This window comes from Phlebotomus argentipes, unplaced genomic scaffold, assembly GCF_947086385.1.
Source record: "Phlebotomus argentipes unplaced genomic scaffold, Phlebotomus argentipes genome assembly contig_39, whole genome shotgun sequence".
Taxonomy (NCBI): Eukaryota; Metazoa; Arthropoda; class Insecta; order Diptera; family Psychodidae; genus Phlebotomus; species Phlebotomus argentipes.
Window position 1 is genome coordinate 1,445,357 of NW_026776182.1, and position 20,632 is coordinate 1,465,988.

General features: G+C 41.9%; 5 protein-coding genes across 5 annotated transcripts in view; 2 read left to right on the forward strand and 3 right to left on the reverse strand.

Annotated features, from left to right (window-relative positions):
• The window catches only part of LOC132263624 (unconventional myosin-XVIIIa), a 49,408-nt gene extending 46,049 nt beyond the window's left edge, over window positions 1–3,359 (reverse strand). The window contains exon 1 of the mRNA XM_059763460.1: window positions 2,611–3,359. Within this exon, the coding sequence (XP_059619443.1) occupies window positions 2,611–2,751 (141 nt within the window). The 5' untranslated portion in view covers window positions 2,752–3,359. The remainder of the gene's footprint in view (window positions 1–2,610) is intronic.
• Window positions 3,360–4,011: 652 nt separating this feature from the next.
• LOC132263704 (TATA-binding protein-associated factor 172) lies at window positions 4,012–13,607 on the forward strand. The gene is made up of 6 exons (XM_059763620.1): window positions 4,012–4,316; window positions 4,869–4,952; window positions 6,577–8,076; window positions 9,026–11,794; window positions 11,864–12,421; window positions 12,502–13,607. Exons 2-6 carry the CDS (start codon window positions 4,942–4,944, stop codon window positions 13,172–13,174), a joined length of 5,511 nt encoding a protein of 1,836 aa, XP_059619603.1. The 5' UTR covers window positions 4,012–4,316; window positions 4,869–4,941; the 3' UTR covers window positions 13,175–13,607.
• A 195-nt stretch (window positions 13,608–13,802) lies between these two features.
• LOC132263761 (uncharacterized) lies at window positions 13,803–15,625 on the reverse strand. The gene is made up of 3 exons (XM_059763710.1): window positions 14,602–15,625; window positions 14,476–14,528; window positions 13,803–14,409 (listed from the first exon to the last, which is right to left on the reverse strand). The coding sequence occupies exons 1-3, from the start codon at window positions 14,767–14,769 to the stop codon at window positions 13,992–13,994; spliced, it is 639 nt and encodes a 212-aa protein (XP_059619693.1). The 5' UTR covers window positions 14,770–15,625; the 3' UTR covers window positions 13,803–13,991.
• Window positions 15,626–15,954: 329 nt separating this feature from the next.
• LOC132263769 (zinc finger protein OZF-like) lies at window positions 15,955–17,281 on the reverse strand. The gene is made up of 2 exons (XM_059763745.1): window positions 17,019–17,281; window positions 15,955–16,948 (listed from the first exon to the last, which is right to left on the reverse strand). The coding sequence occupies exons 1-2, from the start codon at window positions 17,195–17,197 to the stop codon at window positions 16,102–16,104; spliced, it is 1,026 nt and encodes a 341-aa protein (XP_059619728.1). The 5' UTR covers window positions 17,198–17,281; the 3' UTR covers window positions 15,955–16,101.
• Window positions 17,282–17,463: 182 nt separating this feature from the next.
• Window positions 17,464–20,632, forward strand: part of LOC132263766 (TLD domain-containing protein 2) — a 53,474-nt gene continuing 50,305 nt past the window's right edge. The window contains exon 1 of the mRNA XM_059763735.1: window positions 17,464–17,554. Within this exon, the coding sequence (XP_059619718.1) occupies window positions 17,553–17,554 (2 nt within the window). The 5' untranslated portion in view covers window positions 17,464–17,552. The remainder of the gene's footprint in view (window positions 17,555–20,632) is intronic.

Here is a 20,632-nt window from a genome sequence, read left to right on the forward strand (position 1 = left end):
AGAAAACCCGTTGTTTCGATAACACATGTAATTCAAATGAAATGAGCTGATTTATGGTATTATTATTAATTTGACTTCTCATCTACACTGCACACAGAAGAAAGTCAAACCCGTGGAAGTTCTATTAAGTGTTTCACATAGAAAAACTCAATTTTTAGACAATATGATAGTGTAAGTAATACAAAAACGTCCACTAATTCTTTGCGTTACTTTTCATAGATAAACAAACGTGTTTTCACACAAACTCAGGAATATTTATGAAAGAAATTTTTGCATACCAAATAAGCAAATTCTAATCGTCTATACATAATACATATATAATATGTAATTATGTCTGAATGTGATTCTATTTTGGAGTGTGAGAATATTTGAGGTAAAACAGGAATTTATGAAAAAGATAATGAAATGATTACTTTACTTTCGTTCTACTCCACTAATTTCTCAAAATCGCTTGTACTGTTCGTATTTTCCTGAATTATGTTGAATATCCAAAAGGTTAGAAGAGCAATTGATCCAAATGAAGCTGCATCTTCTCTATCTCTCTCTCTCTCTCGTTTACTTTACCCGTCTTTCGCCATCCATTTCTTTTTCCACTAAAGCCACACACATTTCCCTCCACGATCGTGACATGAACCTGCATTATTTTCATTTTTTCTCTCCCCATATAGTATTCTCTCTTCCCCCACAAAGCCTAAACACTAAATTGACTGTCGACACTATCTCTTCTTTTTGGTCTGTCTATTTATGCTATGTGCATGAAATTCTCCTCAATGCGGGACATTTCGATCGTATACTCTCACTTTGCTCGAACGCCTTCCTCGTATTTGCGAGCTGTGCTTGGCCTGAGACACATTTGCACTATAGACAGAGTCTCTATATAGACGGAGAGTGAGTTGAGACTCTCTATGTGGGTCTCTTGTCAGTGATTTCTCGTTTCAAGAAAGCAAGAGCAGCACCACTTCTGCCCACAGTATTGTTTTTTGCTTTGCAATTTTTGTTTTGATCACCGTTCACACAGCAATTTGCTGGACACATAGCTTCATGTGCGCCTCCGTGACGTAATTCACCAGCGGCCAAATACCGTTTCACGTATAACACACTCTCAAACTCCCTCCACTGGACAGCAAAACGATTCCCCGGGATCGTGTCATCCAGCTTGTCGCGCACTCACATGGAATTTAATTGGGCCTTTGCCATTACAGATCGTGTTGTGCATCCTAAACTGACCAGCTCATGAGCTACTCCTATTCTTCTCTCTTCTCTTCCATATAGAATTCCGTTCATGCTGATCATTGTCACAAATTTACGACTCTCCATCGGATTTGCACGTTTCCCCTAATTTCTCTAAACTGTGCACATACCATAAGTGGAGAGCGTGCGTCTTGAAACTTGCTCAATATAAGAGAGCAACAGATCATAAGCTGATCGTCATACTCCTCACTTCTTTGTGTCAAGCTCCATCAGTTTTCCACAGCACAGGTCAAAAGTCACTGGCATTTCACTCACAGAGATGAATCGCCCTAAATCTCAGCAAAATTATTGATCATGACTAAATATTTACATTACACTGATCTTAACATCTCTTCACGTACTTAAACTCAATCTCATGTACATAGAGATTGATCCAGGCTGAAAGAACAGTAGAGTAGTTGTCGCGGATAAAAGAAGGAAAAGAATAGAGAGTGATGAGAGAGTAAATCACGGAAAATCGATCAGTATAGAGACGCATAAAGCGCATGGTAAGATTCTACTCACTTAACACACTTTACATACATTAGCCACATGTTGTTACAATTAGAATGATTGTAACCAGTACTTCTGTGGTTAACCGATATCAAAAATAAATGTTTAGTTCGCAATAAATATTTACGAGAGAATCGAAATCAATGTTTTTATTTTTAAATTGTCATCTGATTTTCACCCCTCTTCGATTTTTATTTGACAGGCATTCAGATTGAGACACACTGTAAGCAAAAAAATTAATATTCTTTTTCGAAAGCGATGAACTCTCGCTACAGCTGTATTTATTCATTTCTTAATTGCCTCTTTAAGTGAACCTCTCCGAACTAGAATAACCTAAAGAAGTGTGAATAATTTATTAATATATGTTCAGTGTCTCTTGCCAATTGCTTAATCTGCTCGCCTCTCTTTCTCTCTTTTTCCCTCCTCTTGACTTTTCGCATTAACGCAAATTTCGCATTAATATTTAAACACCTTTCGACACCTCAAAAAATGCTATCGTCTGATAAGATTTTGCAATAATCTGTGCAAACACATTCGCCCATTCGAATTTGGGATTTTCTCCCAGTGCGAGAGCCTCTGATAAGATAACGCGCATGAGTTTGCAATGGCAACAAGAAATCGATAACCTTCGGGAACTCGGTCCCAGGCTCTACCCACCCAGCGGGCGAGGCAGGTGCGAACCCCGAGACTCTCGAGATGTTGTGATAAGAGAAGATCACAAGAGAGTGCTCGGGAATGCTGGCAAATGTCTCTCAAAGAGATCTAACAGTTGAGGCTGCAAACTCGTTTCAATTGCGGTCATTATAGAGCCACCTTGTGCATACAATTTTCAACTCAATGCTGCGACAATTATCCCTCCCTCCTCACCTCGTCCAGGCGCAGCAGCTCCTCCGTGGACATACTGCCGCCGGAGACACCCTGCTTCGCCTCCTTCCGCAGCTTCTTCTCGCGCTTCCGGCGCTCCTTCTCGTCCCTGTCGGACTTCTCCTTCTTGATGAAGTTGAACATTGTGTCACGGGGCGCTCCGCCACCCGCGAACGGCGCAAAAGAGGTGTGCTGGAGAGAACAGTTATTCACTATTTCGGGCCCGCTTCAACTATTCGCTGCAACGGTATCCGGCCATTGTCTGGGCCGCGGCCACACCGCCAAATTTCGCCCCAAATTCAGAGCCTCTCTTTCTCTCACTCTCCGGGACGGGCGTCTTTCACTTTGGCAAAACAATGGAAAGCGCAGTGTGGGTGAGAAGCGCCCAGCTGCCTTGCAGACTTCCGGAAGTGTACTTTCGTGCTCAATAGAGCAGATGCCACGATTTTCTGCACAGAACACAAATTTTGACGTGGTTCCACGGATCACAAATCACTGTTTTTTTGGGCGACACACTGGAGGGGCCCCTCTGTAAGCACTCTTTTTTCACTGTCTCGCCGTGAGAACACCGTGACTCTCGCAATTGTCACTCGCGCTGAATCACCAAAGATGCTCGATTGTTTTTGTGATATCGCACAAATAAACACTGATTGAGATAAAATTCCACAAATTTCAGTCACTGCAAACTCCCCAAACAAATGTAGATTTTCAACTGGGCACCAAATCTTACTTTGTCAACTCTCTGTCAGACTACCGAGCGATGTTCGCACCGCCCAGACGGGTTGCCCGAACACTTCTGCCTGCTTGCAGAGCCACCAGGTGACTGGTATCGCAAAGTCACATCGATATATCGCCCAGAATCATAAAATAATAAGGAATTTACATGATTTCCGTCTTTTATCGACTTGTTCTCTTAATAATCACTGCTATTGAGGGTGAAAATGAGTCAAATTGTTAAATATATTCACGAAAACATCATGATAAAATAAAGTAAAATCACCAACCGGCTGCTTTCGATTTCCCGAAACCCACACGAAGTTCATTCGGTTTTCGGGCCATCTGCTGTTTCCCCATAGCACTTCGTCAGCGAGAGAAGCGTCCATGAACATGTCCACAATGGTTCTGAATCAGTGACACTGCAAGGTACAAGGATCACAAATTCAAGAAAAATATATAAATTGTTACAGACACTGGCTACAAGTGTGATCAAATGCTGGATCATCCGGAAGAGGAAAAGTTGGGCAATGAATTTATGCATTTGAGAAAATACTCACTTTGCCATTCAATGCATATTCTTCTGCTGACTTTGTAGATTTGTCCACGACCATTATATAGCTGATTCCTCTCGCGTCTGTGGATGGGTTGCGCTCGCCTCATAAATCGCGTTGGTCCCTCGGAAACCTTGTCAGTATAAATTGTGACTTGAAGCCGAGATGATCTTTCGAAAAGTGAGCCAGTCGCCTAGTTTGAGACTCCCCTGCCGTTTTCGTGGTGTGACGGGCCAGAGGCCAAGTGTACGGCTGAAAAAGTGCGAGAAATCGTGATCCCACATCGGACGGTATCCACGGGCGCGAGAGAGAATCGCCACCGTGGCGTGGAAAATTGGGAAAAAACGATGGGAATATGAGGCAGAAAATAGAGTCTCACAATGAAAGTCTTCCGTGACCTAGAGAAAAGTTCAGTTTTCATCAATAATTCATCGGATATTTGTAAGTTTCCCTTCTTGATGGCTTTCACTGGTGCCTGGGGCAGAGATTGGGGCTGGTGTGAAGTGGATTTGTGCATTTTTCACGGAGAGAATTAGATGGTTTTAAAAATAAGTGCCTCGGTCACTTTTCTCCATTTTTTCTTCCCCTTCTTTTTTGGTGCATCACACGTCATAATTCTCACGCACACACACACACACGCGAGGACCGCATCTTCGAAAATCTTCGAAAACGAAGGGCGGCAATTTTGAATGGGACTTGAGTGATGATTTTTCTGGGTATTTTTAAGGTGTTTTGCATGGAAATGGACAGAAATACACAATAGTAATATTCGTAGAGTTAATTTTATCACACAGAAGGAAGAAATTCCAGAGATGCCCCGCAATTAGGTTCAATTTCGTGAGGTTACTGTATCCATTTGGCTGTGCACCTCACTCAAGAGGCTCAATTAAATGATCTTCAGTACGAGTGTATCTCTTGTAATTCACTGGCCTCGTGCCACGTTGTTCAATTGATCTTGTAATTCGCTCACATTTCCTCTCTTCTACTCCACAGAGAGCCACTGGATCTGTCGCTCAGCACGAGACTCGCGGCAGCAAAGTGAAAGAGGAAGCAATACCAACAGAGGATGACTTCACGGTAAAGAGAGACAAAAAAAAAAACATTACATTATTTACAATGCTGTGGAGGCGATCAAAAAGTACACCAAATGTGTTAATTGCGCCTTTTCTCTCTCTCTCTCTCTTCCTTCCATAATGCCATTATTATTATTATTGGTTTCTCAACACAAGAGTGCAATATTTAAATAAGGTACTTTCTATTTTTCACATGTGTTTCTTCTCTGCTGAGTGTCAACGCAAAAGGGGGAAAAGGAATTGGGCATCTGTCACAAATTATTCCATTTGATATTTAATCAGACACATCAATAAACATTAGACTAAACTCGTTTCTCAATGTTCAGCAGAACATGACGAAATGTGTCTTGAGATCGAACAGAAGGCAGAGCGAAATGACTTATAGGCGGACTTAGAAGTGATATTGTGAGAGGTTGAGCGATAATCTTGGCTTGTTGGGGAATGCGGGAGAGAGAAAGAGCGCAATCATCATCAACTGTGATCCAGTTTAGAAATTGAACTCTGGGACTGTTGTGTGGCTGTGGGATGATCATACGACAAATTCGTGGCTTTTCAGCCAATGTTATGCTGCAGTGTGAATGTTTGAAGGATGCTGGAGAGGAAGTCAATATCCGGATGATTGAGATAGTGGCAATTTCTTGTGCAAAATAATCCCACAGTTTCTGGAATTTAACTTAAAGATGATCGAGAGTATCTGGGGATGTGAATTATGCAATGAGACTTTTCAAAGGTCAACAAGTCAATGATAGACAACTATATATTTCTGTTTGTTTCTGTTTGTGTTGAAAATAGGACAGTTTTATATTATTTTCTGGTTTTTCCTTGATCAAATAAAATCCAATAGTTAAACCTAGTTTTGCAACTTTGATAAATTTTTTCCTCCACTTTCCATAAAATCGCAATAAAGTGATAAAAAAGATAAGAGACATTTTGCGGGATATCTTTGTTTTAAAGTCAGGTTTTCTGATCAATAAATTGACTGAGAGATTTTCATTTTTGCCTCTTACCCGAAGACCATATGGGCTGAAAAGTGAAACCATACTGCGTTTTATTAGCTTGTAATTACTTCACTTCTCTCTGTGTAAAGTCAATATTCTCATTTTCAATAAGTTGAACCAATATTGTTTCTCATGTCTGGAATTTTTCCCATAAACAAGAAGCACACCAAATGGTCATATTTTAGCAAGTTAAGCAAATGGTGTAATGTTTATCGCTTCATTTGGTGCTACTAATATATAAAAAAATGAGAATTGAATGGGAATTTCTATATGGAGGAAATATTGACCGTTTGTGAATGTGTGAAGGGAGATAGAATTCTTGGAAATCTGAGGAAAATTTGATATCTCGCCAGAGTGTGAATGTTTATCGTTAGACCACGAACAAAATCCCTGTGCAACTGTGGCAAATTTTTGTTTGTGCAGAGTGTTATATTTTTTTTGAGCTGATAAAATGAATCAATCCTAAATTGTGAGTTGCTATAACGACTCATGTTGGTGGTACTTTTTGTCGATGCTGCACTTTAGTCTGTAGAAAGGTCAAGAAGTGACATGTCCGTTGCTCTCATTTTCTATGATGTCTCAGCATATTAATTATGTGTTGTCTGTTTTTTTTTATTCTCTCTCCGTCAGACTCGATCGGCTTTTCATCCTGCTGGAGTCGGGCTCATCGGCGGTGACTCGACGGACGGCGGCTAAGCAGATTGGTGAGGTGCAGCGCTTGCATCCTCATGAGCTGCACAATCTCTTGAATCGTGTCATTGCGTACATGCACAATTCATCGTGGGATACGAGAATTGCTGCTGCGCAAACTGTGGAGGCAATCCTAAACAATGTGCCGCAATTTCTACCTGTATCAGGAGTCAATCAAGTGGAGGCAACGAAGGACGAAAAACCACCGGCTACACAGCTGCAGTTCGCCACATTTGATCTGGTCAATATGTTGCTGACCAGTGGACGCCTAATGGGATCGGAGGGGAATGAGTTTGATTTTCAAGATGACATAGAGCGCAACAGCAAGGAACGACTCATGATGCAGCGTGAAATTATAAGGGAGAAGCTGGGCTTTGCCAAGGGTGACCAATTTGGTATTGCACTGGAAGAGTTGGTCACGCTGGATGACGTAAGATTGGAAGCGAGCACAAGTGAATCAAGAGCAAGACTGACTCCATTGGAGGATGGGAACAACATGACTGACACTGCTACATCTAGTCTCAGCTGTCGAGAGAAGAATAGGGCTAAGCGAAAGGCCAGACAGGGATTTCTAGCTGGAACATACAATCGCAGCAACTCGACAAACGGCGGTGGATCTCTCGATGTGCCCGGCGAGCCGCCGGAGAAGAAGAAGAAGATTAAGGATAATTTAGTCGAGAATCCCATTAACTACAGTTATGGTCCTGTGCCGGATGGCACTGGCTCTTGGGGTGATGCCACAGCATGGCCATTTGAGGCATTCTGCACCAAACTCTATAGTGATCTGTTCAATCCACGCTGGGAGACTCGTCATGGAGCCGCGACTGCTCTTCGGGAACTGTTCAAGGCGCATTCGGAGAGTGCTGGCAAGATTTGTGGCATGAGTGTGCAGGAAATGGAGAACAGTCACACGAGGTGGCTTGAGGATGCGGTGTTGCGTCTCTTATGTGTTTTGGCGCTGGATCGTTTTGGTGATTTTGTCTCTGATCAGGTGATTGCACCAGTGAGAGAGACATGTGCCCAAGTTTTGGGTACTCTGCTGAAGCAAATGCCCGAGGAGAAGATAAATTCCACAGTGGAAATACTCTTGAGGATGATTAAGCACGAAGAGTGGGAGGTGAGACATGGAGGCCTGTTGGGAATCAAATATCTCCTTGTTGTGCGTGAAGATCTACTACAGAACATTCTGCCGGCGCTGATAAATGACATCCTGATGGGATTATTTGATCAAGAAGATGACGTTGGAGCTGTGGCAGCGGCTACGCTCATCCCCATAGCGTCATGGCTACCGAAACTACTTAAGCCAATGGAGGTGTCGCGAATTGTGAAGATGCTGTGGGATCTGCTGTTGGATCAGGACGAACTCACGAGTGCCAGCAACAGCTTCATGGGTCTCCTTGCGGCAATTCTGAGTCTTCCCAATGCCTCTAACTGGATCCAGTGAGTATAGACTTTCGCTGAGTTCTCTTGATTTGCTCTCAGTGATAATGTGATAATGCGCAATTAGCAATTTTGCACACGCATTATTTAATTATCGCTGGCTTAATTGAGAACACACGAGCACTCGCGATTTCCGTTCGAGAATTTGGCAAGTGGATGAAAATAGCGTAAATTGGTGGGGGTGTAAAAAAAAAATGGGCGATGGGAAAAGTTCATAATAAATTTCTCAGAGATCATTGAATATAATGCGAACGAAGAGAAAATTGCTGGTAATTTGCATCACATTGATTAATGAGTATTACTTAAAGCAAATGATTGACGTAAAAGTGTAGTGTTAGAGAGTCTGCCGCATTAAAGCATAGAAAAGTAAGATATTTTTTTTTATTAATTGGATGATCAATGATAATAAAAGTAATATATTGCTTATTTTATTGCAATCACGAGCGTTTTGCAAGGCATTGCAGATTGTTAAAACCAACGGTGTAACAGTTCAGTTCCTTTTCGCTATAAAATACTTGATTTTTCGTCACTGTTCCTACAGTGAAATTAATATTAAAAAAAAAACCTGTGATATTTTTTGTAAAGTTACACGCACACACAATATATTTACTATTGTGTGGTTTGTTAATAACAGTTGCACGGAAACATGAAGAGGTTCTGAATACGGTAAAATGACCAATTTGCCATTGCACTTAAGATACAATGTTGATAAGAATAATTGTCAATGCTAATTAGGGATCACATAATAATTTATTTGCAAAATACGGATATTTACATACAATTTATGAGTGTCAGTTTGTATCAAAATTAAGAAAATGGGTGTATAATGAAAATTTCTTGGCAAAAGAGTCCAATTTAAATGCGATGCAGTTGAAATTTTGTACTAAATTTGTATTGTTATTAGGCACAACAATTAATATGCCTTCTTCTGTTCTTCTTATTCTCACAGAATGGAGTCAATGTCTGTCCTCGTGCCGCGTTTGTGGCCTTTTCTGAGTCACAGTTCCAGTTCTGTACGTCGCTCCACGCTGCTGACAATGAAGACGCTCACGCAAGTGGTGACAGTGAGTGAGGATGCAGTGTTGTCAGCGGATGGGAGTGGAAAGGAGGAAAGCCCAGCAGCTGAAGCATTGGTGTTGAACATTGGGGTGAAAAACTGGGATTGGACATTGCTTCAGGAGGCACTTCGGCATATCTTTCAGAGAGTACTCATTGAGCATGTGGAGGATGTTCAGAGTCTGGCGGAGATGGTGTGGGAGAATTTGGTGTTGAATTCAGATCTCTCAGCACTATTGCATGCCACATGTCCTTTTGTGGCCTCTTGGCTATGTTTGGCCATGCAACCAATGCGTCTGGCATTTGATCCGGCCAGTTTGATCTACGTGAGAGTGTCAGGAATGCGTGAGAAGAAGGGAAATCGTAGCAATTTAGTTGACACCACAGAATCTGTTATGAATTTGCAGCAGAAAGTTTATTTGGGTGGAACTGAAACTGTTCCTCAAGATGTGAGAGAGAAGAATGTCGATCGAGCACGTTACAAAGCATGTCGTATGTTGGGATTATTGTCGAAATTTCTGGTTCTTCCAGCACCGGGAATTGCATACACAGAAGATATAGAAAGTCCTGTGAATTGCTATGCAAAAGTGCTCCTGGGACACTTGTCATCCAGATCGGCACTCCAGAGATCTATCAGTGCCATGGTGATTAGCTTCTGGGCCCTTGAAGATTCCACAATTCGCCCTGGGCCGGAGATGTTACGTGAAAGGCTGAAATTGTGCCTCAATGAATGCATCTATTATGATGAAGTGGGAATTCTATTCACACGCCTACTGCAGGATTCCAGAGATTTCCTGGCTACACTAAAGCAATATAAAGTGCCCCTTGTGGAGTATGAAGGTATGAAAGTGCTGACATTGGAGCAAATTCAAGCTCTGGCCACGACTGTGACTGAGAATTTGAGGCAGAAGCACAATTTGAAGCCCAAAGTGGCCGATATGGTTGAGAGTCGGCGAAAGGGATTACAAGTATCGTGCAGTCAAACAAGTACAGAGCAGAATATCTTCAATATTGCCACTCAAGCTGCTCTGGCTGGTGCTGTGGTCTGTCTCAACTGTCTTCCTGAGCGCTTGAATCCCGTGATTAAACCAATAATGGAGTCTCTGAAGCGGGAAGAAGTGGAGATAATGCAGCAACTTTCGTCACAGTATCTTGTACGATTATTGGAACAGATTATTGAGAGAAATCCATGTCCGAACAATAAGATAATCACAAATTTGGGTGCACTTCTGAAGACTGACACAGACTTTACGCCCAAGATAGTGATCCCGCCGGAATCATATGAACAGAATCGTTCTGCTGATGAATATCATGGGATATTGACGTTGTCTAATCAAGAGAAGGCACTCATTGTGCAAAATGGACAGGCAACTCGTGGTCCTGGAAGACCGCCAGCAGTTTCTGAGGTCACACTTGAGGAGATGCGTGAAGCTGAGGATCCACAGAAGAAGATTAATCGTGTTCAGAGAATTGGTGCAACATTTGCAATTGCAGAAATTTGTCGACATTTTGGGGTACAATTGAAGGAGAAAACACCCCGCATTTGGGAACTCATGACGGATTTTATGCGAGAAAAATTGACCAAAGAATCAACGCCACTGTGGCTCACTATGAGATTGTTGGAGGAGCAGATGAGTGAATTGATGACTGCTTTGCAGATTACCGAGGTGGCTTTTCCCAATCTACACATGAGTCTCCAGGAGCAGCTTTTCGATCTTCTCCTGCCAAAGATGTCTCTTCTCATTGGACACCCCTTGAAAGCGATTAGGCATATGGTAGCGCGCTGCCTGGCCATTTTCGCATCAGTCAACTCCGCCAAAGTGATGGGATTGCTCATGGAGACCGTGATCCCCCTACTCAATGCCATAGAGAGTGTGATTAATCGACAAGGAGCCATTGAGGTGATTGTAAACATTGTCAATAAGCTACAGTTCCAAATAGTTCCATATGTGGTGCTACTTGTGGTGCCACTTCTGGGCAGAATGAGTGATCCTGATCAGTCTGTGAGACTTATTTCCACACACTGTTTTGCCACACTTATACAATTAATGCCTCTGGATGGATCAACACCAGATCTTCCCACGCTCACGGATGAATTAAGGGAGAGGAAGATGCGTGATAAGGAATTCCTTGAATATCTTTTCACGCCAAAAACAATTCCAGACTACAGAGTGCCGACTGAGGTGAAGGCTGAATTGCGAAGTTACCAACAGGCGGGTGTGAATTGGTTGTGGTTTCTCAATAAGTACAAACTCCATGGGATTCTCTGTGATGATATGGGTTTGGGTAAAACATTGCAGACCATTTGCATACTGGCTGGTGATCACAAACAGCGAGCCATTGACAAACTACCGTCAATTCCCTCCATCGTAATCTGTCCACCAACACTCACGGGACATTGGGTATATGAGTTTAACAAATTTTTGCCACAACGCATCCTCAAGCCGCTGCATTATGTCGGATTGCCCGTGGATCGTGAGAGATTACGACTGAAGATGGCTAGTCATAACCTCGTGGTGGCATCCTATGATATTGTGCGGAAGGACATTGACTTCTTTGGCAAGATCAACTGGAACTACTGTGTTCTCGATGAAGGGCATGTGATTAAGAATGGCAAGACAAAGTGCTCCAAGGCGATCAAGCAACTAGTTGCTAATCACAGGTGAGTTGACGAATACATTCCTCGTTGATTTTAAAGCTTTTGACTTTATTTGTCTGTTGTCTTTTTCAGGCTGATCCTGTCGGGAACACCAATTCAGAACAATGTCCTTGAGTTATGGTCTCTCTTTGACTTTCTCATGCCGGGATTTTTGGGTACGGAAAAGCAATTTGTGGCACGCTTTTCGCGTCCCATCCTGGCAAGTCGTGATGCCAAGAGTTCACCGAAAGAGCAGGAGGCAGGCGCTTTGGCGATGGAGGCTCTTCATCGGCAGGTGTTGCCCTTCCTCTTGCGACGTGTAAAGGAGGATGTACTCACGGATCTGCCACCAAAGATTACACAAGATTTGCTGTGCGAATTGAGTCCGCTGCAGGAGAGATTGTATGAGGACTTCAGCAAGACACATTTCAATACTGAGCTGCAGGACTGCATAGATGGGATGGGAAGTGAGGTGGCACAGAAGCGTCCACATGTCTTCCAAGCACTACGCTATCTACAAAATGTCTGCAATCATCCCAAGTTGGTGCTCAACGCTAATCATCCGGAGTTTGTAAAGATTCAAGCGGAACTCGCGAGGAGTAATGGAAGTCTCAGTGATATTGAGCATTCAGCCAAACTGCCAGCTTTGAAGTGAGATGAAAAACATTAGCATAAATCTCATAATTCCTCTTTTCTTTTTGTTATTAATTTATGACTTTTTCTCTCTCTAGGCAACTACTCATCGATTGTGGCATTGGGAATTGGGATGTGTCCATTAATCAACATAGAGCTCTGATCTTTTGTCAATCAAAAGCGATGCTGGACATTGTGGAGCACGATTTGCTGAAGAAGCATCTTCAGGCTGTGTCGTATTTGCGACTGGATGGAAGTGTTCCGGCTGGTAATCGTCATGAAATTGTGACGAAATTCAACAGTGATCCAAGTATTGATGTACTTCTACTGACAACCCTCGTGGGTGGATTGGGACTTAATCTGACTGGAGCTGATACGGTGATTTTCGTGGAGCACGATTGGAATCCAATGAAAGATCTTCAGGCGATGGATCGTGCACACAGAATTGGACAGCGCAAGGTGGTGAATGTCTATCGCTTGATCACGCGCAAGAGTCTGGAGGAGAAGATTATGTGTCTGCAGAAGTTTAAGCTACTCACGGCCAATACTGTGGTGAGCAATGAGAATGCCAGCATGGAGACAATGGGCACTGATCAGTTGCTGGATCTATTTAAATTGACTGATCAGAAGGCTTCACCAGTAGAGAGAAAGGGCCCAAATGATCGTGTGTCGATGAAGACGGTCCTTGAGACGCTTCCTGAATTGTGGGAGGATCGTGAGTACGAAGAGGAGTACGATTTGACACAGTTTCTTGATAAGCTGAAGAAGTAGTGTTGTGAAAATTTTACTGATATGTACTTCCATTAATCGAGCAAATTTTGTGTTTCGTAGTTTTGCGTGGCGATCCCGAATTAAAATTCTTAATTACTACTTCAATCAATTTCTGTAATCTTTGAATTTTAGTCACTCTGTTATTTCATTATTGGATATCTTTCATTTTTTTTTTATTCTTCAAAGACAATTATAAATGTGTGAAACGTATTTGAAACATTTATGGATGTTTCATGAGATTATTTTCTTTTGATTGATTTTATTCTCATATTTGTTCTCAAAATTGAATGCACAAGTTCTGATAAGGAAATTGAGTGAAGTAGTGAAAGTAGCTTGATGAATAAATTTTCTAGAACTGTAAGTCGATTTTATTAGTCATTATGAATCGCATCAATGTGTCTCTTTGTGAATGAAAAAAAAAATACATAATAGCTGAACAAAAGAAATCCCCTTATTTTCTTTGTAGAAGTTTTACTATTTGCCTGGGTATTAATGAATGGATCAGTGTTTACCAAGACAGCAGACAATATATATTGCCCTACCTTATCAATGACGGAAATGATGGCCGAATTTTGCGTCGTGAAAAGTTTGCAGTGGATCATAAAAAAAGAAGGGCGTTACTCTTTGTGGGGGATATTAATGATTAAACATTCCACTGGCACCCACAATTTCCCAGAATTGCGGGGATTGTAAAGCAATTGAGCGGCAGAGGGTCTCATTTGCGATAAAAATATGTATGGTGTTTTTAGCTACAATGACTTTATTGTAGAATACTGGCAGGAACATTGAATGCGGCGTGGTATTGTAGATGAAATCTTTAGCTGATGGAGATGTCTGAGCAGGTGCGGAAGTTCTCCTGTGGTCCACATCCCAGGGCTCCTGTGCCGTCATCGCAGTATCCCCAGTTGTTGCCCACGTGGTAAGTCCACTGCAGGACGCAGCGTTTACAGGAGACATTCGGCAGGGTGATAGTGAAATTGTAGTATCCCACAGCGGAGGAGTTGAGGTAGTATTTCCCCGTGCCTGAGGATGTTTTCAGGGACGAATACTGAGCGAAACAAGCATCGGATTCGGCACCATTCGCATCCAAATTGCAGAGATTGAAGTAGAAATAGCCATTGTGGTTGGCTGTGATTAATACGGATACCGGAATTGTGGCTCCTCGCTGGTAACTTCCAGAAATCACGCCATTCCCGTACTTTCCGCCATTCTCATGATCACGAGGAGTTGGAGATCTAAGTGATGATGATGATTAGGAAAACCATTTTTGTAACTCAAGAAGAACAACCATAATCTCTTACCTGTAATCATCTCCACAGAGGCCACATTTCCCGCCATTCAGACTGTGTTGAACCTAAAGGGCGGTTTAAAAATTTAATTTTGAGCAATGTGCTGAAATTGTTGAATGATTTTCAGGATGAACTCACGTAAAATCCTCCACAATAGTTGGCATTATCGTTGTAATTGGCCAGACTGGACAAGCCGACGCGCCACAGTGATCCTCGGTTGGCGGGATTCATGAGCATTCCATGACCCGATGCCTCAAAGATCCCAACAGTGGCAAAGACAATGGCGAGAGTACACACTTTCATCATTATTCACAGCACGCGATTTTTTTTTGGCGACTTTCAGAAGATTCTCCAATATGAACTGAAGTCTGGAGACGATGGAAGCCTCCTTTTAAATGACAAACACCACTCTTCTTCTTTTCAAATCATTGATGGCACGACTCTGAGCGATAAGAACCACTTTTTTCCTTATCAGCACTCCTATCTTTCTCAATATTCTGAGCAAAAGCGCGAGGGGGCACAGAGACCAGGGATATTACGGAAATTGGCGTTATTTAGCGAATGACTTTACAAGACCCCACACTATAGTGACTATTTATTGTCTGATGGTTGTTCCTTTACAGAGCTCGCGAAATATTTGGCCAACTCTTTACACGATCCGGATATGATGATAATTCCCCCGTAAAGAAATTTTGTGGTTTTTAAATGACAACAACACACCAATTTTCATATCTTTTCGATATATTTCACCATTTCTGATCACGATCGTTGGTGTGTTGTTGTTTTTTCACGAGAAATACTCCACTTTGTAGAAATTTCGTGAAATGTAGGCCAAAGATACATTTCTCAGCTGTTTAATTATTTGCTTGACGAGAAGAAATTCATCACATTAGAATTTCCTAAAGGTCACAACACACTAATTTCCCTTACGACTCTAAATCACACATGGTTTCAACATGGGAAGTTGTGATAAGATCGTGATCTTATATTCTTCAGCATTTTCGGTTTTCAGACACTCGAAAATAGTGTAAGTATTTAAGGGGAAAATTGTAAATCACTAGGGCTAGTGCGACCTTAAGATTTACTTTGATTCATCACTATAGTCTCAGATTGATTGATGAGACATGATTGACGGTCAAGTTGCCCTTACAAGTTCCAATGCCACAATAAACAAGTAAGTATAATAAATATTAAGATAAGAAATAAGCAAATAAGTTTATCGATAACGCCAAAGATAGGACAATTGAATTAAAGAATTATGTATCTGATAAGGGGATTTTTGCATTACGTAGAATATCAGTGAATTATATTCTTTACTGTTTTTGTTCTACAAATGAACATTTTTCAAGCTGAAGCTGATTAGGAAATTACAAATTTACCATAGCTTGTATTCGCACGAAGAAAGCATTAATTGATGAGATTAATCGACACAATAAAACATCAAATGTACATCAATATATATATATTTTAATGCATTTCAAAATCATGCATCGTAAAGGGGAAAATATTTCAAAGAAATTATGACGAAAGGGAGAGGGATTTGCCTCTGGGAGAGACTATAAATTCAATGGCTGATGGGAAATCAGGGATAAATGATACAGTGTATATCAATTCTGATCCTCGTCTTGACGGGGGCTCTCACAAGTCATCGCCAGCATGCTTCCGGATGTGGCTGTTAAGACTGGATTGCTGAATGAATCGCTTCTCACATATTGCACACTGGAAGGGCCGCTCTCCCGTGTGGATTCGCACGTGAATCTTGAGACACTCAGGTGAGTAGAAGGCCTTCTGGCAGTATTGGCACTGAAACGGTTTGATGCCCGAATGCTTTCGCAGATGGATCTGCAGGTTGATCTTCTGCGAGAAGCGCTTGTCGCACAGCTCACAGAGGAAGGGCTTCTCACCAGAGTGGGTGCGCTGGTGCGAGATCAGGCCTGACTGCTGCGTGAATCTCTTCTGGCAATTAGGATGCTTGCACTCATATGGCTTCTCGCCGGTGTGCGTGCGGTAGTGTATCTTGAGACACTCGGGTGAGTAGAAAGCCTTCTGGCAGACATGACACTGAAATGGCTTAATTCCAGAGTGCTTCCGGAGGTGCAACTGCATGTTGATCTTCTGCGAGAAGCGCTTGTCACACAGTGTACATAAGAAGGGCTTTTCTCCTGAGTGTGTCCTTAGGTGGGAGTTGAGTCCTGACTGCTGTGTAAATCTCTTCTGGCAGTCTGGATATTTGCACTGATACGGTTTCTCACCAGAGTGGATCCGGAAGTGGACTTTCAGGTATTCCGGGGAGGAGAACTTTTTGGCGCACGCCTTGCACTGGTAGGGTTTCTCCTTGGGCGGTGCAGCCGGCGGAGACATGGTGGAGGACGTGGAGGGTGATCGAGAGGAGCTTGGGATGAACTTGTACGCTTCCGGGATGTCCTGTATTGTCACCGATTGTGGGTACACGGGCAAAAAGGTGGGCAGATTCCGATCGGGTGTGCTGAATTATGAAATGAAGAGGTGTACAGCTTTAGACATTATGGACAGGAAATGGGGCCAAAAGGTCTCACCTTGACGGCACGGGAGTCTTCATGGACTCCGGCAGAAATGTGTGCGAGATTCCGGGGTAAAAACAGTGCGTCTGCGGTTTAATATCACTTTGCACGTGTGGCGTGTAGTAGTGGTCAATGAGAACGTCGGGCTCCATCTTGATGGGGCACGGAAAGTCCTTTAATTCCGACGCTTCCATTGTTTAAAAAGGGCCAATTCTTCTTTTTTTGTTTCTCCTTCGCGACAAGAAAACATTACATCGGGCAATTCGTGCGCAACGATGGCAGCCCCCTTTCGAAGTGTCACACCAAATTCGACGACTGCAATTTCGAAAATGCTTTCACCTTTCTCAGCGGCGCATGTTTTGTGCGATTTTCCGGGGGGAAAATTCTCCTGTTTTGGGAAAATATTTCCATACAAGTTGCGTATTAATTTGACGTTCAGTAATGCGAAAAGTGAGTGCATCCCGTGAAGTGTGCTGAAAAGACCATTGAGCAAGTGAAAATTTTCTGCATTGTTTTCATGAACTTAACGGTGTTTGGAACAGAGCTGAAATGTAAGTGGAAAACCATTCTTTTTGCCATTTTTCACTACAAAATACCCTCTTTTCTGCGTGGTGAAAAACTCTGTGCATTGTGTAAAGGAATCATGGTGGACTCTGAAGGACTCTCGTTGGGTGGGAATTTTCCACAGTGCTTTTTCCATCGTTTTGTTGTAGGGAAAAGTGCTTCTCGGATTATCAGGAATATGCAATTGCTGGTGACATTCTCTGGCTGCACGCCAGGCCAGGCATTATCTTGTCCGAGAGGTCTTCACTTTGCACTCTCGCCATGAACTCCGCAATCCCCAGTTTATCGAGATTCGCGAATTTTGCTCTCGGGCGTAGCGAAGTGACACTGGTGAATGGCTGGAAGAAAGATCAGTGGGCAGAAAATCCTCGGATCTGCCCTGGTTGGGAATTGGAACTTACTGGCGAGATTGAAGGATAGGCAGCAATCAATAATTTTACAGCGACGTCAAGATGTCAGAATTGTTTTGCGTTCTTTGCCTTTCAGCAAAGGGAGGGTGTCTCCTAGGGGGGCGAGTGAGAGCGGAGACTCTCATTGAGACGGAGATTCCCTTTCGCCAGACCCACCCCATGGCGCCGCAACCTTCGTCGCCCCACCTCCTGGGGCTCCCCTTTTCTTCCCGCCTCGAATCCACTCAGCCGCCCTTTCGGGGAGCCACCCTCTTCAGGATGAGAGAAGCGGATGGCCTTCAAATTGAAAGCACACAAGGCACAGGGTGTCTTCGCGCGAGTGCCTTAACATCAAATTGGAAGTGATAAAAAATTCCCATGGGATTGCTTCGATTCGGTTTAATTACTCTCTGGTCTCTTCGAAGTAATTAACGGAATATTGTTAGGATGATTCAAGGTGAATGTGTTCTGTGTGAACTAAAAGCATTTGGTACATCGTTCAGCATGTGAGATTCACGGTTTAGGGTAGATCTGGCCCTTTAAATATTAGGACACATTTCCTTAAAAACTTGCTTTTTAAATTCGTCGCAATTGTATAAATTTTAACTTTTTAATCTGAATCAAATTGGATTTTTTCAATCTCAAAACTGAAATTTTCAAAAGAGTTTTGTACAATTGTTTGGCAAACAGAATAATTCCATAGTGACACCCTGTGTGTAGAATCAAGGGTGTATCGTAAGTATAGAAATAGAAGCTTGGCGAAAGCAGAAGAGAGCGAAAGAGACTGGGATGAATTATGGGAAATAGAAGGGTTATAAATTGTTAGTGGTTGAATGCTGTTTTTGAGTGTGTTTTCAGCTTTAATAATTATGTGACTAGAGGAGTGTGTCGTCCTTTCTCTCCCAGAAAACATTTCTGATATCAAGCCTTGAACTTGAAGGGGAAAACTTTAGCACTTATACATATACTTGCTGAAATACGCCCTTTTCCAAGAAATCTCTGTTATAGGGATAGAGCGTGTGTCCTTGTTTAATGGCAGAATTTATGAATTAATTCCAGAAGCTTTTTGGAGAAACCTCGAATGTCTAATCTCTTGTAATTAAGTTAAATTTTAATTCCAACCGCGACAGGCGTCCAAAGACAACTCACCCATAGTTTGGTGGGTGAATAGAATGGAAGAAAGAAGAGTGGAAGATAGAGAAAATAATTAAGCAATTTTCTCACCGCTGATTTGTTATGTTTATCCAATGTACTATGTAGAATGTGACGCTAAATTAATTAGTATCTTACCTTCTACACTGGCATGATCGTCTTTGGGACACTCCCTTTCCCAGAATATCGGATTTATAGGCGACAATGAGTAAATAATTATTCAATTTACCCTTCTTCCACACACCATCCCCACTGACATATTCTCCCCTGGAGGGATCTGCTGTCGTGGCTGCTGTCAATGTTATGGGCTGTATTGGAATGTGTTGAGAGGAAGACTGAAGAGGCTACTCAGCCAGTTGTAAAGGATAACTTTGTATTTGTTCAATCCTCAGCTGAGTTCTAGGTTTATCAAATTTTAATTATTTAATACACACATTTAGCCTTTGCTGAAAGAGATTCAGCTTATTTCAACTTCTTGATCTTTGTACGGTGTAGAGTTTAAAGACTTTGAGGTATTTATTTTGTGTTTCAACCTTAAGATTAGCTTCATTTCAATAACATTTATTTAATGCGAAACTATTTCAACTTAATCATACATATTCCTCACACTGATGATCCCCTTGCGATTTTCCCACGAATTGTTCTCTTATATGTGTGTCTTCTTATTCTTGGAAGAGGGGAGTGGAAAAGAAGTATTTCTGGAACACTCATTACTATTTTATTATCTCATTGAGACTCTCTGAGAAGTCATACATGGAAGAAACCGTATATTTCTCACCTCATTTAATATGTAATGGTTTACATAATAATAATTTTGTTTATGATGATATGCATATGCGAAGTTGGCAAAGGCAATGGGAAGGGGCTTCTTAGAGGGAATCTTGTATGATTCAAAATCCTTTTTCGCCTTCTTCACGTATTGTTTAGTTGATTGATATGTGGTAAAGTGGGTGACAGTTGAAGGAATGTTTGTATGAGTGTGAAAGTTGAATATATGTAGAAAATAAAATGGGTCTCTGTGAATTGATTTGTCGCGATATATTATATATGTAAGTTTGGGTTGTCAAGGGGTAGGATATCTTAAATAATTTATACCACCACTGATCACGAGTGTATGGGTGTCACGAGAAATCGATTAAAAATGTGCTCAACACGAGGATTTATTTGGTTATAAAGGTCAAAAGGTTACTGGGTAATTTTCCGGATTTCATTTGTCTACATATAAAAGACCACCTTCTAAAATAAACGATGTAATTTGTACAGATGAAATATGGCCAGTATAGTTGAGAGAAAAATAATTTTTCTTGTGATTCCCAAGACACAATGAGAGAGAGAGAGTGGCACAAGTGATGAGAGGAAATTGGGAAAGGGAGTGAAAAACGTGTGTGGAGAAATATGATATTTTATGGGTCATCGAAGAAAACAGGATTTTCTACTCTAGGGTATTTTCTGTTTGAGAACATGATGAGTGTGAGAGGTGAAGGAATGAGCAATCGAGAGGTTGTGAAAAGTTCTCCAAAGGGA